The sequence below is a fragment of the Sardina pilchardus genome, chromosome 2, assembly GCF_963854185.1.
Source record: "Sardina pilchardus chromosome 2, fSarPil1.1, whole genome shotgun sequence".
In the NCBI taxonomy this organism is placed as follows: domain Eukaryota; kingdom Metazoa; phylum Chordata; class Actinopteri; order Clupeiformes; family Clupeidae; genus Sardina; species Sardina pilchardus.
In genome coordinates, this window is record NC_084995.1 from 35,203,323 (window position 1) to 35,220,735 (window position 17,413).

General features: G+C 41.6%; 2 protein-coding genes and 1 long non-coding RNA gene across 4 annotated transcripts; all 3 read left to right on the forward strand.

Moving 5' to 3' along the window:
• Positions 1–286: 286 nt before the first annotated feature.
• LOC134102429 (uncharacterized) lies at positions 287–2,316 on the forward strand. The gene is made up of 4 exons (XR_009941511.1): positions 287–954; positions 1,632–1,698; positions 1,792–1,930; positions 2,070–2,316. It is a non-coding gene; the product is annotated as an uncharacterized LOC134102429 (long non-coding RNA).
• Positions 2,317–4,451: 2,135 nt separating this feature from the next.
• LOC134071801 (SERPINE1 mRNA-binding protein 1-like) lies at positions 4,452–12,363 on the forward strand. The gene is made up of 9 exons (XM_062528635.1): positions 4,452–4,817; positions 5,808–5,985; positions 6,288–6,425; positions 8,273–8,341; positions 8,582–8,656; positions 8,837–9,023; positions 9,541–9,597; positions 9,870–10,124; positions 10,635–12,363. The coding sequence occupies exons 1-9, from the start codon at positions 4,562–4,564 to the stop codon at positions 10,692–10,694; spliced, it is 1,275 nt and encodes a 424-aa protein (XP_062384619.1). The 5' UTR covers positions 4,452–4,561; the 3' UTR covers positions 10,695–12,363.
• A 641-nt stretch (positions 12,364–13,004) lies between these two features.
• On the forward strand, positions 13,005–17,067 carry LOC134071818 (solute carrier family 35 member D2-like protein). Of its 2 annotated transcripts, XM_062528637.1 has the most exons (13): positions 13,033–13,308; positions 13,495–13,528; positions 13,617–13,703; positions 14,031–14,098; positions 14,434–14,505; positions 14,604–14,672; positions 14,764–14,866; positions 15,134–15,226; positions 15,323–15,390; positions 15,794–15,872; positions 15,985–16,067; positions 16,292–16,350; positions 16,720–17,067. In XM_062528637.1, exons 1-13 carry the CDS (start codon positions 13,211–13,213, stop codon positions 16,728–16,730), a joined length of 924 nt encoding a protein of 307 aa, XP_062384621.1. In that variant the 5' UTR covers positions 13,033–13,210; the 3' UTR covers positions 16,731–17,067. The 2 variants fall into 2 exon arrangements, with proteins under 2 accessions (XP_062384620.1, XP_062384621.1); XM_062528636.1 differs by lacking the exon at positions 16,720–17,067 and having other exon boundaries at positions 13,005–13,308; positions 16,292–16,643.
• Positions 17,068–17,413: the final 346 nt, after the last annotated feature.

Consider the following 17,413-nt stretch of genomic DNA (forward strand, 5'->3'; position numbering starts at 1 on the left):
AGACTTTAAAATAGACTGGATTTGAGAAGGCTAAGCCTGACTTCACCATAAATTAACCCATAGGCCTATGCGCGTTCATATTTTTGACGGCACTTATATTTTATATATTTTACCTTTAGATTTAGGCTATTTTCATCAATTTGCTGAGACTTGAAAGAGTCCCAGCAAATTTGAAAGAGCTGCTAATTTGTTAGTAATTCAATCAACAAACAAGACTGCAACAGAAGGTTAGCTCAGTCTTGGCATCAGCGGAAAGTTGGCCTAGCCCTAGCCCAGATAGCAAGCATAGTCGGCCCGATTCTGGCTGAGTGCCGGCAGTGTCGGCCGAGGCCCGGATCGGCTGAAGCACAGCAAACACAGTCGGCCCGATCCTGGCTGAGTGCTGCCACTGTCGGCGGAGCTTCAATCGGCTGAGGCACTGTACCCCCGTTGAATGGGCCGACACTGACATGCAGTAGTTGGGCTGGTTACTTTGTTTCTTACTTGGCCCGATTGTGGTTTGACGGGCTACTGCCGATGTTCGAAGCAAGTTCGGCTGAAGAACAACAAACACTGTCGGCCCGATCCTGGCTGAGTGCTGCCACTGTCGGTGGAGTTTCAGTCGGCTGAGGCACTGTACCCCCGTTGACTGGGCCGACACTGACACGCAGTAGTTGGGCTGAATACTTTGCATCTTACTTGGCCCGATTATGGTTTGATGGGCTACTGCCGGAGTTCGGCAGACGGATCTCATACAGCGTGTGGGCCGATACTTACAGAACGGACACTGATCAGTAGCATTGATGTTGGCGGCGAAATTGAAATAGTAAACGGCAGACGGAAACTAAACGTACATGGCCCGATTCTGTAAAGTGACTGTCGGCCCATTACATGTGGAAGAGCGGTGGAACAAATATTAACTGAAGATTGAAACCAGAACGGCGCGAAACTGTCTCGTTTTGGACACTGTCTGTGGTAAGTGACATTACTTTTACCTTTCCCTCCTATTCAAAGTAAATTATTAAGAGTGTAAATTATCTCAGGCATAATCCTAACAGTTTAACTGTCAACCAACCATAAGCTACCAAGAATAGGTTTAAAACTAAACGGCTTGATATTGACCAAGAAAGCTATCGGTAAGTTAACGTTATGTTAGTCAGTTTTGATTAGCCTAACGTTGTAGTTGGGCTAATAAATGTGAACGTCAATATTGGTGGTTATAGATACCTTTAAGTTAGCTATTAGGGATACTTCCAAAATTGTGTGTTTCTCAAAGTAAATTGTGATCGTAACTTATTTCAGAAATACCTACGTAAGCATGCTTAAGAAACTGAGCTAGCGATAGGTAAATTCGTTGCATCCGTTGCATAGTTATAGATCCAGCTTGTTTCAGGTAGGTAAGACGTGTGTGTGTGTGTGTGTGTGTGTGTGTGTGTGTGTGTGTGTGTGTGTGTGTGTGTGTGTGTCAGAGAGAGAGAGAGTGTACCAGGGGTGGGTTGTGTGTAAATCTGATCAATTTAATATGCAAATTCTAAGCTTAGTCTGTTTTGAATTGGGGCTGTTTTTTTCTGTGGTTATTGATGCAATTATTTTTTGTTGTTTTAACATTATGCATTCATTACTGTGGCTTATTTGTGCACCTCTGAATCCAGGCAGCACGGACCAGAGACCTGCTTCTTTGGATGAAGCTTAGTGGTGGCGTTGGAAGACAGGAGATATGTAAGTTGGGAAGTTGTACAATAGAATCTGTTCTACTTAAGATGAAATCAACTTTCATCTGTATTGAGAACTGTTTTGATGTTCCATTTCTAGATGCTTTGGGTTTGCGTCATCCACTACGTCAGCAAAGAACAGAATCGGGGAATGACTACATGGCCAACTGCATCTCGTGGAAGTTGTTCTGAAGATGCGATGCGTGAAGGAAGGAAGTCCACAAGCATGTGTGCTTCAGGTGTGTAAATGTGTTGACATACCTTGTGTGTTATATAATGTGTTCAGTCATCATCATAACTGTATAAGGATGTGTCAGACAATAAATTAATTTTGTTTTCTTTTGAAATTTCATGCATTTCGGCTGGCTGAATGGGAAGAACTCTTTGACCAACCCCCAACTGAGAGAGCTGAGCGAAGTGGCTATCAGTAAGTCTATTTGTGGGGACAGACTTACTCTGACAGATGACATCTTACAAACTATGCTGTAGATCTCATAATGATCTTGCAATATGTATTCTTTTATAACTAAATGCAGTTTGGAGATATTCCCCAGCTGCTAGTGATGATGCAACATGTGTAGGCAATAACTAAGCAGCAACAGAAAGATAAGGCACTTTGTGTGTGTGTGTGTGTGTGTGTGTGTGAGTGTGTGTGAGTGTGTGTGTGTGTGTGTGTGTGTGTGTGTGTGTGTGTGTGTGTGTGTGTGGTAGCTGGCTAGGTTATGGTACATGGTAACCCACAGCCCACCCCGCTGACATTGAAATTACTCTTTTAGAGAGAGAGAAAGAGAGAGAGAGAGAGAGAGAGAGAGAGAGAGAGTGATAGAGACAGAATATTTCTGTAAATGTTTGACCATGTTTATTATTTAAAAAAAAAACATTATTTATAGAATGTTCATTTGTTTTACTTAATCTGTTAAATTGTGTAGAATTGGTAATAAAGTAACTTTTTAACCTTGGATTTTTGTTCTAATGTTTGAATTAATTTAGATTTTACTTGCAAAGGTTGTATTTGTTAGAATTATTAATAAAAGTAACTTGTGCTTGAATCACTAGTTTTGCATTTGTGATTATTCTGGTAGTGCTTTTGGTACCTAGCCGACATTCAGCCAACACTCAGTGAAATCCGTTTTACAGTGCTCGGGCCACAATCGGGCCGGGGACCAAGCCGACATTCAGCCAACACTCAGTGAAATCCGTTTTACAGTGCTCGGGCCACAATAGGGCCGGGGACCAAGCCGACATTCAGCCAACACTCAGTGAAATCCGTTTTACAGTGCTCGGGCCACAATAGGGCCGGGGACCAAGCCGACATTCAGCCAACACTCAGTGAAATCCGTTTTACAGTGCTCGGGCCACAATAGGGCCGGGGACCAAGCCGACATTCAGCCAACACTCAGTGAAATCCGTTTTACAGTGTGTGAGCCAGACCTGGGCCAACACAATGCATGAAATCCGTTTTACAGTGCTCGGGCCACAATAGGGCCGGGGACCAAGCCGACATTCAGCCAACACTCACTGAAATCCGTTTTACAGTGCTCGGGCCACAATCGGGCCGGGGACCAAGCCGACATTCAGCCAACACTCACTGAAATCCGTTTTACAGTGTGTGAGCCAGACCTGGGCCAACACAATGCATGAAATCCGTTTTACAGTGCTCGGGCCACAATAGGGCCGGGGACCAAGCCGACATTCAGCCAACACTCACTGAAATCCGTTTTACAGTGCTCGGGCCACAATCGGGCCGGGGACCAAGCCGACATTCAGCCAACACTCACTGAAATCCGTTTTACAGTGTGTGAGCCAGACCTGGGCCAACACAATGCATGACAGTCATTTCACAGTGTGTGGGCCAGACCTGGGCCAACAGAAACAATAAGAGTCATTTTACAGTGTGTGGGCCAGACCTGGGCCAACACAAACAATAAGACTCATTTCACAGTGTGTGGGCCAGACCTGGGCCAGAGCAAATTCAAAGTGTCGGTTACCAATGATCGGGCCATGTCTGGGCCGGGGACCAAACCAGAAGTGGGCCAACACCCACACTACCCTGAGGCAAGGTATAGGGCCAGAGGTGGGCCGAGCAAATTTTGCTATCTGGGAGGCTATCTGTTTGCACTCGAGCAAGTTAGGCCAAGCCCTATGTCTCAGACAAGACTGTTGCAAAAGCTAATCATTCACAAAAACACTCAAAAACTCACAAAAACTTGAGTGCCCCTCCCCTGGGAACTTTAAATTCAAATTACATTTCGATATTATGTTATAGGTCTATTGGGTAGACCTTTTGGCCAAGCCCTATACTCAGCTAGGCCTAGGCTATAGCCAGCCTACTTATTAGTCAAACTCAAAGCCTAATACATTTTAGGTTAAAAGCCTACACCCAATTATGAATAACAGCCTAATAACAACATCAAATATCATCAATGAATAACATGAATTTTAATTAGAAATGAAATAGACTAGGCTTTAATCCATAACTCCTGATAGATAGATAGATAGATAGATAGATAGATAGCGCAAGGTGAACAGATAAGTCTAACCATTTAGCCTATTGAAAGTCCCAAAACTGTAAAAACACATAACAAATAATTTCCATGTTGAGACGAAAAAAACCTAAATAAAATCTGGGCCTTATATATTGGGCCTTATATATCTATAGAGGTAAATAACGAAATTTGTCTAACCTGTTTGAATTGACAGATTCTCTGGAACTACACACCCCACATGGCGCCAAAGCCAATGTCCCGGATGTTGAGCGTACCGGAAGAGAAGGAGGTGTCTTCCCTGGCCATCTTGTGGCAGCTTTACCCCGAAGTATTCGCATCAAGCCTCGTAGAATCGGAGGAGAATCCCGTTGAAGGGGCGCCATCATGCCCGGACATCTGCAAGAAGGCTTTGGTTGCGTCGTAACCAATCGGTTCGACCAACTATTAGATGATGAATCGGACCCGTTTGAAATACTCAAAGCAGCAGAGAACAAGAAAAAAGATGGGGCCGCCTCTGGTTCTACGAAGACCGCGGCGCAAGCTGCCAAGCAACCCAAGAAAGAGTCACAAAAGGATAGGAAGAACCCTTTGCTCGATAAGAAGGAGGACTTGCAGGCCCCAGTACCTCTAAAGAAGGAGGGTAAGTGTCTGTTCTGAAATACTTCTGCAGCTAAGCTTTAAATGTGGATGAATCCACAGTGAAAAAAATATCATGAGGTCAACATGGTTCCTGTCTGATGTTATGAACAAGTTAGAGGACATCTCATTACAGTTTGCTTTGAGGTAATTATTTCATATACTGTCGAGTGCTTCCCTTTCAACAGTCTACTAGAATTGCAAAGACTGGTGATTTGACAAGTGATGCTGGTTATGTGCGTCAATGCATGTTTACACGCAGTGTGTTGACTCGACTGCTTTGATAGCTAGCTAACATTAGCTGCTACCAAACTAGCCATAACTGTCAAGCAGGATGCTCAGTTGGTTAGCCACCAAGCTAACGTTAGCCAGTACGCAAGCGAGCCAAGTGCATTTCAGCCAACTGTACATTATCACGCCCAAGATAATGTAGCGCGTTTTTTTGTTTCTAGTGTCAGGCTACCATGTTAGCGAGGTGTGTTGCTTTGGTAGTGATCGAGGCATGATAAGCAACAGTCCAGTCTTAATGTTACAATGGTCGCACACATCGCACACGTTATCTTGTTTTTTGTTGTTGTTGTAAGAAGCACAATGCACTCCTTTCGCTTAGAGATGCAAGCTTGATATACCTGTTTCATGAGGCCTAAAGTCTGTGGGCTGCCGTGTGTGTGTGTGTGTGTGTGTGTGTGTGTGTGTGTGTGGGGTGCTGTCGTCTCTGGCTCATTTCCTAGCTCTGCGTAACTCATGTCAACCCTACGTCTGTCAGATGACAACAGAGGTTTTCAAAGTAACGTTAAATGAAAATATTGTGCTCCTCTTCCCTGTGTTTTTTTCTCAGTGAACAATGCTACATTTGAGATATCTTAACGAGAACTGTTAATTATTGGACATGATTTACCTATGATTTACCAAAGGGCAAAACTCGTTTGGAATGCATTCCACATACCTTACGTTTGTGATCTGGAGTTATTTGGGGTTTGTAATCTATTTATAGGCATGAGGAGAGTTGGTAGGAGGCAAGAGCAGCAAGGACAGGCTGGTTCCCAGCAGCAGGGAGGTCAGGGGGAGGGTCGTCAAGGTGACAGAAGGCCAGACAGACGACCCCCACGCGAGCGACGCTTTGACAAACCAGCTGAAGACAAGCCAGAAGGAGGCGAATTCCCAGTGGACAAGTAAGTATTGTTTTCTCCAAAACATCTTGGATGGAGATGTGTCACACACGCTGTTTTTAAGTCATGTGACAATTGCACCTGCATACAAAGACAGGAATTTACAAATCTACAAAATGAAATAGAAATGCCGCGAGTGAGCGAAGGGAAGTATTGACAGACAAATATTTGATTTAAATCAATATAAATTGAATGTAGAATGTGTACAAGTTGTGTGTGCCTAGATAAATGACCAATACCCAAGACATTTATGGAGCATTTCTGCTTCTAGTGCACTCCTAACCGTCACCCTTCCCCTTCTGTAGACCCTCTGCAGACAGGCCTCCACGTGGACGCGGTGGTGGACGCGGGGGGCGCGGCCGAGGACGTGGAATGGGACGGGGCGACGGCTTTGACTCACGTGGCAAACGCGAATTTGACCGACACAGTAGCAGTGATAAAACGTAAGTTATGGATGATCACTTGGTGTTAGTGTGGTGGAGAGGGCAGTCAGTATTTGTTGGAACTAAGGCTGGTCAATATGGCTAAAAAAATAACACTGCAATATTTTCTGTTTTCTCTTTCTTGATATACGATATATGTCTCGATGTTTTGAAATTTACTTTCACTTTCACCCTTGAATGCTTTAAATCATACCTGTATGACTCTAGCCTGGGTGTTCCCATGCTGCCTTGCGCGCAATTTGATTCACGCTCCTAAGGCAGTCTGGAAACTACCGTCCTAATTATTGACTGAGATAGGGGACCAATCACAAAACGAGGGAAAGCAAGACGATGATGAGCTATGGACAGACACATTTGATAGACATCCGTGGCGCCCAGTGAACGGATCTGGGCATTTTTTCAAATACGAGAAAATGAACGTCTGGTTGCCAGACCACGTCTCATTAAAACATTCTTGGTTATTCACAGGTGGTGTTTATTTTATGTTGGTGGGTCATTTTATATTTGCATGTAAAAGTAGGGGTGAAAGTAGTTCTTGCCAGTAGCCTGTTATGAACATTTCTCACAGGGGAAGTGTGCATGCAAAAATGTCAACGCACCCAAATGGGGTATATCAATTGATTTGCTTTGGACTATTTGCAATAGCATTCATCAGGGACTGTTGTTTGGCTTTATCATTCTCTCTTCTTCCCTTGCCTTTTTTGTAAGATCCCCCTGTCTGTCCACTCTTTAGGATAAACTGTTAACTCACTTCTTTTTGCATTGGGTTCATGACTTTAGTTAACTTTCCAAATGAATTTAGTTTGTTTCAATATGTCACTGATATGTCTCTATGAATGATGATGACTTACGTCAGATAGAAGGTATGGTACTGTATAGGGCGGTCCTTAATTAGTCGTTTGGTTAATGATTGATAAATAAGACATGGTTGCGTTTTCGTTTTGAGACCGGTTTGAGTCAGATGCACTCATAGACAGTAGCCTAATCTGCCTCAATGGATCTCATAAACTGGAGGAAGCATGCACAAACATTTAGCACAAGAAAAGCATGTGTGGGGAGTGAGCTGTGTATATTTGTTGTTTTGAAAGTCAGATGTGCGCATAGTAGCAGTAGCTTTTCTGCCATAATGCATGGATATCGTTGTAAACTTAATTTCGGAATCGAAACTGCTTCCGTCTTCTATCAACCTAGCACTAGCTTATGTTACTCATAGATAGTAATGCTACTGCTGCTGTTGAACTACTCGTCTACTCTGAGACGTCACACTCTCTTTTGAATAGACCGTTCATGATTGGTTGGTGAGTGTGTGATGTGCGTCGCTTACGTTGTTACTGAGAGGGAGGAAGAGAGGGCAAGTGGAGAGAGATGGGGACACTTAAAAAGATGACTGAAATGCTCATTATTTGCGATATAACACTTAAATGTATCACACGTACAGCAAACTGCGATATGTTGAGTAATGTACCGTAATTTCCTGACTATTAGCCGCGGCTTATACATTGATTTTGCACATTTTCTTCAGCTATGAGGTTAATACAGGGGGGCAGTTAACATGATGTTAATATGGTTTTGTTTCTTTTAACTTGCATAAAACACTGTCCTGCGGCTTATACAATTATATGCGGGAAATTACTGTATATATCCGTATCGCCACCCATAGTTGGAAGTGAGGCCTATGGATGTGACTTGAGGTGTGTTGGGTGCTGCTTTCCTGCTGAACTACAGTGTGTGTTTTTTCCCCAGTGTTGAAATATTTTAGTTGATATTCTTAAATCAATCAGAGGCTTGAAGGGATGCAGGCATGTGTTTCCAAAGTAAGCTGCAACATTTTGTCCTTATGCCAACAGGCAGAAATCTGAGGAGAAGCGTGGTGGGAGTGGATCGCACAACTGGGGCAATGTGAAGGATGAAGCTAAGTATGTTTGTCGCACACATCCATTTCCCCTTCCAAAGACTTTCATCGCTAAAAGTATTCTAGTCTTCCCTGTAGTAGTATCTACACCGACCTGTCACCAGCTGTGTAACACTCTGTTATTTCTCTGTTGCCAAGTCTAGAATTTAGTTTTGCATGCTCAGCGTAACCAGTAGCAAAGAAATGCTTTAGTGGAACAGAATGACACGGCTCGGTGAATGGTGTGCTGTGTTTCGTGTTGCAGTGAACAGGACGCGACGGCTACCAATGAGGAAACCCATGAAGGAGAGGAACATGCGCCTGCTGACTCTGAAAATAAGTGAGTGTGCCTCTCTAATATGCCCCAACGCAGTGACCCCAATGTATACGAGCAGTATGTGCTTGACACACAGCAGCGTCTGTCTTGTGGTTGTGATGAAATTAGTGTGAATAATGTGGTTAAGAGGGGGAGGAGACTGTTAAGCATTTGGGCATTGTGTGTCTTCATCTATTCCTGAAGGGAAAATGAAGCGGAGGAAGTGAAGGAAGAGGGACCTAAGGAAATGACCCTGGACGAGTGGAAGGCTATGCAGAACAAGGAGCGCACCAAGGTGGAGTTCAACATCCGCAAGCCCAACGAAGGCAACGACGGCCAATGGAAGAAGGGATACGTGCTGCACAAGTCCAAGAGCGAGGATGTCGCCGTGGTAAGAGCGTGTTCTTTTCTCTCACAGTAGTGGGCGCTAGACCCACATTGGGCACAGAGCCGTGTTTAGGGAGAGTTTGGCCAACTCCGCCATGTTGGATACCAACGTCAGGTGATTCTAAGAATATGCTATGTTTACGTTTTTCACCATTATAACAGGCATAAATGTTATCATTGTTTGTCAGTATGTAGAAGGCCCTTACAGATATATTGGCATCCAACATATCGCCCATTCCATTCCCTACATGGATAAACTCTCTCTACATTCGGCTCTGATCGGACAAGTCAGGTTTATGATACATCTTCACTGGTACATTTTCATGTATCAATTATTAATCTGTGGGAGAGCAGTAGTAGCTTAGACCAAGCCTGTATCTTAGCTGTGTAGTTTACATGAACTGTGTGCGCTACATTTTTTCTGAAGGCTTATTTCAGCTCCGCTCATCTCATCAGTTCTCATATTGTCCCATTGAGGTGCATGAATCACTGCAATCATTTCCTCTCTTGATGTAATGCAGAAAGCTGGTGGTGGTTTGATTGACTCTGGAGAAGCTGAAGCCGAGGCATACCAGAAGGTGAGGGTCACGTCAGCTGCTTCAGTCTCTCTGTGATATTCCACTGTGTGAATGCTGTTTCAGTGACCCATGAATACTGGTGCATGAGACATTGATCCGTGGTGGTTAACTTGAATCAACGGTCATACCATTTTGTCTACGTGTTGTTACTGTTGCTCGGTTAAATGGGGGAAAAAAAAACCCTAACCACTTTCTGTGGTTAATGTGAACAGACCTGTGTAAGTCAGCCATTGCCACACTCACTGGCCCGTGGTTTTCATCTTGGTTCTCAGGGAGCTGACGATGGAGCAGGAGAACATCACTTCCGCAAGCCGGCCAATGACATCACCTCTCAGCTGGAGATCAACTTTGGAGACCTGGGCCGCCCTGGCCGTGGCCGTGGGGGCTCCCGTGGAGGCAGGGGGGGCCGTGGAGGAGGAGGAGGAGGAGGAGGGGGAGGTGGCGGCGGCGGCGGCGGCGGCGGTGGCGGTGGTGGCGGCGGTGGCGGCGGCAACCGGCCAAGCCGCGGCGGAGGTCGATCTGAGAAGGTGGGCGGGGGGAACAATTACAAAGTATGTTTTGGATTCTCATTTTACAACATTTAAATGATAACAGTGCAATTTTTCTGTGGCATGGCGTCTGTGCAAAATAGATGGACTACTTTTAATGTTGATGTAATGTTAATTGTTATTTTGGACAAAAGTGGCTGCTAAAAAACATAAACATAAAAGTTATTGACCCCTCCCTGCTAGATTCAGGAAGTCTTTGATATGCCAACTGATTCCTCCAAACGTTTGCTGACACAACACCCTTAGCTGAATTAATTGTACAATGTACATGCATGTAATACCATCACATCCGTTGAAGTCTTGTTTCATCCATATACTGTAGTGTGGGGTAGCCTCATTGTTGATTTTGTGTTCTTTGCATAGCTAGTACCCACTTTCCAAATGGTACCTGAGCATATTGTCGAAACACCGTATGACAACATTCAGTGACTCCGCATCTTGGATTAAAGGTGGGATTTAACGTGGTGTCTCTGCATTTGATGCCCACAGGCGAGCGGCGTGTCTGTTCCCAACGTGGATGACCCAGAGGCCTTCCCAGCCCTGGCCTAAATCCCAGCACTGATACCAGCCACCCAAGATGCCCCTCCGGGCCCTCCTCTACGAGGCTTGCATGCTTACGGATCCTTCAATTCTTACAAAAAAAAAAGAGAACGGGAAAAAAAAAGATTTTAACCATGATACAGACTGTCATAAATACCATTAACACTGAGGACTGAATTCTACCCCTTTTAAAAGGAAATTTAAAAAAGAGCAAAATGGACTTCTCTTGTTACACTGAAGCAAATTATTGGTAGAGTTTTTGTATTTAGAAACATGATAGCAGGGATGTTTCATACAGTATTTTTTTTTTTTCCAGAGATTGTGCATTCTCCATAATTTTTTTTTTTTATTGCTGCTTGAATGTATGCATTTCCAAAACAGTTGAAGTGTGTTGCTGGCTCCTGCTATGCTTAGAGCATTTTGGCCTCGCCACCCTCACACAACGATTTTAAAATTTTAAGAGGATTTTGGGGATCACCATTGGGCTAAACTGATCAGGGGAATGTTGGGTGATGTGATATTCCAGGAGTACGACCTCCATTCCCATTTCCAATCATTTAATTGTAGAAGACCAGGCATACTTGTGTGTACAGTTTTGAAAACCCTGACATGGTGCTATCCAGCCGTGTGGGGTTTGTTCTTTTTTTTTCAGCGCTTGCCATTGAAAGCAGATGCTACTGTTTTTCTTGTTTCTTTTTTGACAGCTTTGTTTTGTCGTTGTGTGGACCAGTGGTCTTAGTACTTGTGCTTGTCCCTGACCATCGTTGAGATGTGTCCCTGGTCTTGTAAAGGCAGCCAGGGACCAGTGTAAATTCAGGCTGGTCCTTGTAGGTTGTAATGGTTGTCTTATAGAAACCTTAGGACCACTATCAGAAAAAGAAATGTGTGTATATATATTTGTGCTTGTGTGTGGGTGTGTGTGTGCGCTTGTGTGCAGGATTGGTTGTGTGTTTGAGTGTGTGTACGTGTGTATTGAGTGAGAGTGTGTTTTGAATGATAAGGACTTATATTTTGAAGTACTCATCTACCATGAACGTATCCTCCCAAACCTAGATCCCAAGGTAAAGCAACTCAGTTTCTCCTTGAATTAGTTTTGTGTTGATAATTTGTAGTGCTTATTTTCTAGGTTATATTGTGGATTTATCTTGCACTTAGTAATAACATATCCCATTATCGCATATACGCACGAATTGTCAACAGTACAATGAGGATTGTTTTTATGACCCAACCCCCATCCCCTTCTTTGTGGTCTCTGCCTTTTGTTTTCCTTTTTTTTAATTTCTCAGAATTACAATAATTCAGTGTGGAACAATAGAGTGCTATTAAAAGAATAAATGCCAGTCTTGCCCATGTCTGGATGTCTGATATTGCACCTGGGCAACGGCAGGATCTCTTGGCTCGCGTGTGATCAAAAGATGTATTTTGTTCAGATAGAACAATGGAACACAAGGAAAGTGAAATGGGGAAAACCAAATTCCAGGGCTATAGATTGACTCTTATCCCAAGCACTTGTGTTCTTTTGTGGAAAAAAAAAGAAAAGTTTCAGAGATGAATTCTCAATCGATGAGCCATACTGGACATGCAGACATGGGTGACATTGGTGTATTTTATTTTGTTTTGGACAAATGAGACTTGCAAACATCCCTGTTCAATAAAGTACTTAGAGGTGTTAAATGTACACCCCTGTGAGTAGTGTTTGGATTGGTGTCTGTCAAAAGTGTTTTTTAAAAAGAGAACATTACTTGTATTGGTTTCATCTCCTCAGATTGTATTTGATAACACTGCTGCAGATGTGTTGTGTGGTCCGGTCCGGTCTTGGACTTTTTCAGGTGCTGAAATTGGAGGATAAGGGGGACATTGGCACACCTATCTACTGATAGTTACTGCTCAGTTAATTGATCAATAAGATAATTTCTCACTAGTCATTTGCTTGTTTTAAAAGCTGCACAAAAAGTATAAGACGTACTGAATCAGATGCGTCTTATCTTTGCCACCAGATATTTCATCAAGGATTGCTGATTAAAGTGCTTTCTCGTTCATTTGTGGCTTTAGTCTAAATCAGATGTAACCTGACATCTAATCATCTATGTCCTTGATATAAGTGTGGTTGATCCAAAAAAATGGCAGAACGTCATTGTCCCACCTTAGCAAACTTGCAGGGACTTCACCCTACACTTGTCAGGCCTGCCAGTCCACTTCAAGTCATTTTCTAACCCTTCCTGAGAAAGCTCTGTTACACAAAACATTTCATTATTATAACTTGAGGGAGAAGAGAAAACACTCAGCCCTTTGGTAAATGAGTGAATACTTTAACCTCAGTGAATACTTCCAATCACGTGGGTGGATACGTCACTCTTAGACCAATCCAGTGACCAGAAGCGAAATCCGTTTAGCGATTGCAGAACATGGGAGTCTAGTATGGTCTAAAGTCGAAGAATTGTTGCGGAAGTTTGAAGCACTCAAGTCAAAACATCGCCAATGTGCCTTTTGACTTGCATGCTGTGCACAGAAGAAAAGCCACCACCATGACGTCTTCTTTTCTCAAACTTTTTGCCGCTGGGTTTTATGGATTGAGCTCGTTTTTTATTGTTGTCGTGAACAAAAGTGTCTTGACGAATTACAGGTAGGCTAAAACTAGGGCGAAACTTAACTAAAACTTAATCATCACGATGAGTGTGCAATGCAATGGTGTTTCATGTAAAGCCACTATTCATTTGTAATAAACATATCATAAACCTACGTTTGCTAAGTCGTAGAGAAATCCCCCTGGCTAGAATTTAGCTTGACGCAGCAAATGTTTATGTTGCAGATTCCCTTCGTCGCTATGTGTGGGAATTGGACAGGTAGCCTACTGTAGATGATTCAGCAATATTTGTTGATAAAACTGCAGAGCCAGGCATTCTAACAGTACAATTGATTGGTTATCCTCAGATGCTGGCCACTGTTATTGTGTTGGGGATGGGAAAAACGTTCAAAGTGATAACATTTCCTGACTTTGATAAAAGCATACCACGCAAGGTGAGTGAGAAGACACCTTCATTCATTCATTGCATTCATTGTCTTTCCACTGTTGCTCTGAAGTTCTTTATCATCACATTGTGAATTTGTCTATGCTTGTGACTTGGTCACATATACAGTTATCCATTTGTATTCTGGCAGTCACATAAATCTCAGTCCAGCCAGCCCACATAGGCTATACAATCTTGTCACATAATAAATAGAGCCTGAACAAAATGTTCTCTTTATTTATTTATTTATTTGCAAGAGCAAGTCTTTTTGTATCATGTTTTATTGCAAGCGCTTGTGCCAGTAACAGCCTATCATATTAACTCATTTTTCATGCAGACATTTCCTCTACCACTTCTTTATGTCGGTAATCAAATAACAGGACTGTTTGGGACAAAACAACTGAAGTAAGACATCACATGCTACACTGCACAAAAGTACCCTAAAAAGTATATCGTCAGAATAACTTGATCATTGTCTAATGCATTATTTGTGTATTATTGGCACACCATTATTGTAATCAAGAGTGTTAGATATAGTGTTTAGTGCTTTAATGAAGGACACGCTTAAAGTGCACGCTGTTAACAGGCAGGTGTATAATCTTTGAAAACACTCTTACTTTCATTGCATGGTCAGTATTACCAAAGTGGGGAAAGACTAATTGTTCATTTGACATTTGCTCAGAATTAGTTGGCCCAGTTGGTTATCATGTATCATGTAGCCTATTTTCTTTGTCTCCAAGTCTCCCAATGTTCACAGTGCTCAGAAGATTCTCTATTCTGTTTACAATGCTGGCAGAGGGGATTCTGCTTAAGTATGTTTTCATTCCATTTCTTACCTCTTATGAAATATCAAAACCCCAAAATTAACAAATCATCAAATGAACCAATGAACTTATCTCTGTTTTTTCAGAAAGACTTTTTCTCAGGCTATTAAGCTTACAGTATTTGCCATGATTTTTGGAGCTTTAGTTGCTGCAAGGTAGGTTCTCCATTTGTGAAAATAAATTAGTCATTATAGCCACAGAGAATGTGTATGCCATATGACATTAAGACGGCTCTGTATGTTGCAGCTCTGATTTGGCCTTTGACCTGCAAGGCTACATATTCATATCGGTCAACAATGTATTGACAGCGGCCAACGGGGCATATATGAAGCAAAAGCTTGACTCCAAGGTTAGTGGAATTGGTTGTTTTCACCTTATGAGCACACGACTAGTAGTACTTGAAGTGTTTGTTTTTGGATCTGAAAAAACACTTCATACCAACAAATTGTATGCACAGAATTTCATTGTTTCAGTAGACATACACACTTTTAAAAACAAAAAACATGATTGGCTATGCGTAATGCAATAAGAATATAACCTTTTTTTTGTGTGAAAAGATGACAATGTGATGTTTGGATGGTTTCTAAAATGTTTAATCTTGTAAATGTTCTTTCAGGAACTGGGCAAGTATGGGCTGCTATATTACAACGCACTGTTCATGCTCATTCCCACTACTGTGTTTGCATTTCTTACTGGGGACTTGCAAAAGGTGAGACTGCTTGAATATGCATCATTTTACTTTCTTTGGTGTGTTACTTGTATAGTATACTTTTATATCATATGTTCATTATATACTTTTTTTCAGGCTCTGGATTATGATGGCTGGTCAGATATTCTCTTCATTGTTCAGTTTATACTGTCATCTGTTATGGGGTAAACTAAAAAATGTTTTTCTGCAGTGCATTTCTTATCAATATTAGTTATGTTTTACTGTGTTCTGTAAATGCTGCAAGCATCTTTGTTCTCAGAATTGACTGTACTGATATTCATTGAGTTCTATCTCCTGATAACGTCATATTGTGAAACATGGATGGTAGGAACACAGAAAGTGCCATTTGACTTTAGCCAGTCCTGTTCCCTACACTTCTTTTGCTCAGTCGAAAACAAGACCAGCCAAACATTGACTTTGTGCCACAGAACATTTCTCCATTCAAAAAACCACACCCAGTGGTATCTGGAAAGTTAGGCCAAAGGCCAAATATTTTACAGTAGAGTAATTAGTGTGCAGTTGACATATTCTTTTGTGACCTACACAAATATTTTTTAATGTTTGCAGGTTTGTTTTAATGTATTCCATTGTGCTCTGCACTCAATACAATTCTGCACTGACAACCACTATTGTGGGTTGTATCAAAGTAAGTAGAAGGCATTTACTGTAGACTAACAAGTTATACTTTATAATATATATATACTGTATATATATAACTTTAATAGCATGTCTAAAATACCACTGTTAACTTTCTACAGAATATTTTGGTTACCTACATGGGGATGTTCTTTGGTGGAGATTACATCTTCAACTGGGTTAACTTCATTGGATTAAATATTAGGTAAAGAAAATGTCTTTTTTTTACAAGTGACCATTGACAGTGGATTTTTACTGTCATTTTTACTGTCTTGATGACACCTGTATATACTGTCCTTTGGTGACCATTATTATTTAGCCCATCAAATTTTAGTCAAAATAAACAGCTTAATATGCTTTCACTTTTAAAAAATGTAATTAGATTTTTGAGTTCTCCAGTGTTAATGTATCGATACTTCAATTCAACAGTATTGCTGGCAGTTTAGTGTACTCATACATCACCTTCACAAAGGAACAAGATCAGAAAAGTAAGTATCCCCGACCGTACATTTACACTCAGACAAACACACTGAATGGGCCTGTGAGGTTTCACACAGGGTTCAATTTCCATTCTGGAGTTAGCATACAGTATGTAAGAGTTGAGTAAGCTGACATCTGGTCACTAGAAACACAACAGAGATGATGCAGACTGCACATCAATCACTGTAGCAACTACGTTGACTACGTAGTCTTTGTAGTTTGGTACTGAACATTTCACATCTGAACATTTAATTAATACATAGTAGTCACCAAATGTAATGAGATACAATTTGTGCTTTTTTATACTTTTTTCAAGTGCATTTTCATTAGTTCTGCTCAAAATACTATATAATATAACAATCATTTTCCCCCCTCAGAAAAGTCTTAATAAGTTCCTGTATGGTTAAAGCTGGAATAACTTTGAAGAGTGTCCCACCACCATGTGCAGCAACATCATCAAGGAAACTGCCGAGGCATTTATGTTTTACAGCTAATTCACCGATATGTTCATGACTTTGAAATGTTCTTTTAGAAATACTCGGATACCTCAAACTTTTAACACATTTTTTTTATCCTGAACATTGAAATGATTTTAATTTTGTATGTATGTAGGCATTACATTATTTGGACCAAAATCAATTTTACATTGAAAACAGACGTATTATTTCTAGATATCCAGATCTTTGGATGTACTGTTATCCAAATAAAGTTTGGGAAGCATTTCACACCGGGAAGACGCATACATGGTTTACCGTTTACTGACAATGCACACAATCAATTGTGCTCTGTTGAATTTAATAGTGAACAATTGTGCTCTCTTTAATTAAGTAGTGACCCTATCTAAAGTAACCAAGTCAGTTAACAACCAACAAATATAGTCAGTAATCTGGAATGCCAAATTCTCTTACGAGATATAGACCATAATACAAGCTTGGCTGTATCAACGTCTGTAATGTATCTAGGATTCATTTTCATACTCATTTTCAATTTCTTCTCTTACATTGGAAACAGGTATCAAACTAAGCAGTTACAGCCCTGTTCTATAACTACATAAGTGATAAAATATCACAT

What these genes read in the sequence shown, in the direction of transcription:
- LOC134071801 (XM_062528635.1), top strand. Translation starts at nt 4,562, where the DNA reads ATGCCCGGACATCTGCAAGAAGGCTTTGGTTGCGTCGTAACCAATCGG. An exon ending in AATGTGAAGGATGAAGCTAA is followed by an intron (nt 8,342 to 8,581) that starts GTATGTTTGTCG and finishes TTCGTGTTGCAG; the next exon opens with TGAACAGGACGCGACGGCTA. An exon ending in GCGGAGGTCGATCTGAGAAG is followed by an intron (nt 10,125 to 10,634) that starts GTGGGCGGGGGG and finishes TGATGCCCACAG; the next exon opens with GCGAGCGGCGTGTCTGTTCC.
- LOC134071818 (XM_062528636.1), top strand. Translation starts at nt 13,211, where the DNA reads ATGACGTCTTCTTTTCTCAAACTTTTTGCCGCTGGGTTTTATGGATTG. An exon ending in AGTGTCTTGACGAATTACAG is followed by an intron (nt 13,309 to 13,494) that starts GTAGGCTAAAAC and finishes TTTATGTTGCAG; the next exon opens with ATTCCCTTCGTCGCTATGTG. An exon ending in ATAAAAGCATACCACGCAAG is followed by an intron (nt 13,704 to 14,030) that starts GTGAGTGAGAAG and finishes TTTTTCATGCAG; the next exon opens with ACATTTCCTCTACCACTTCT.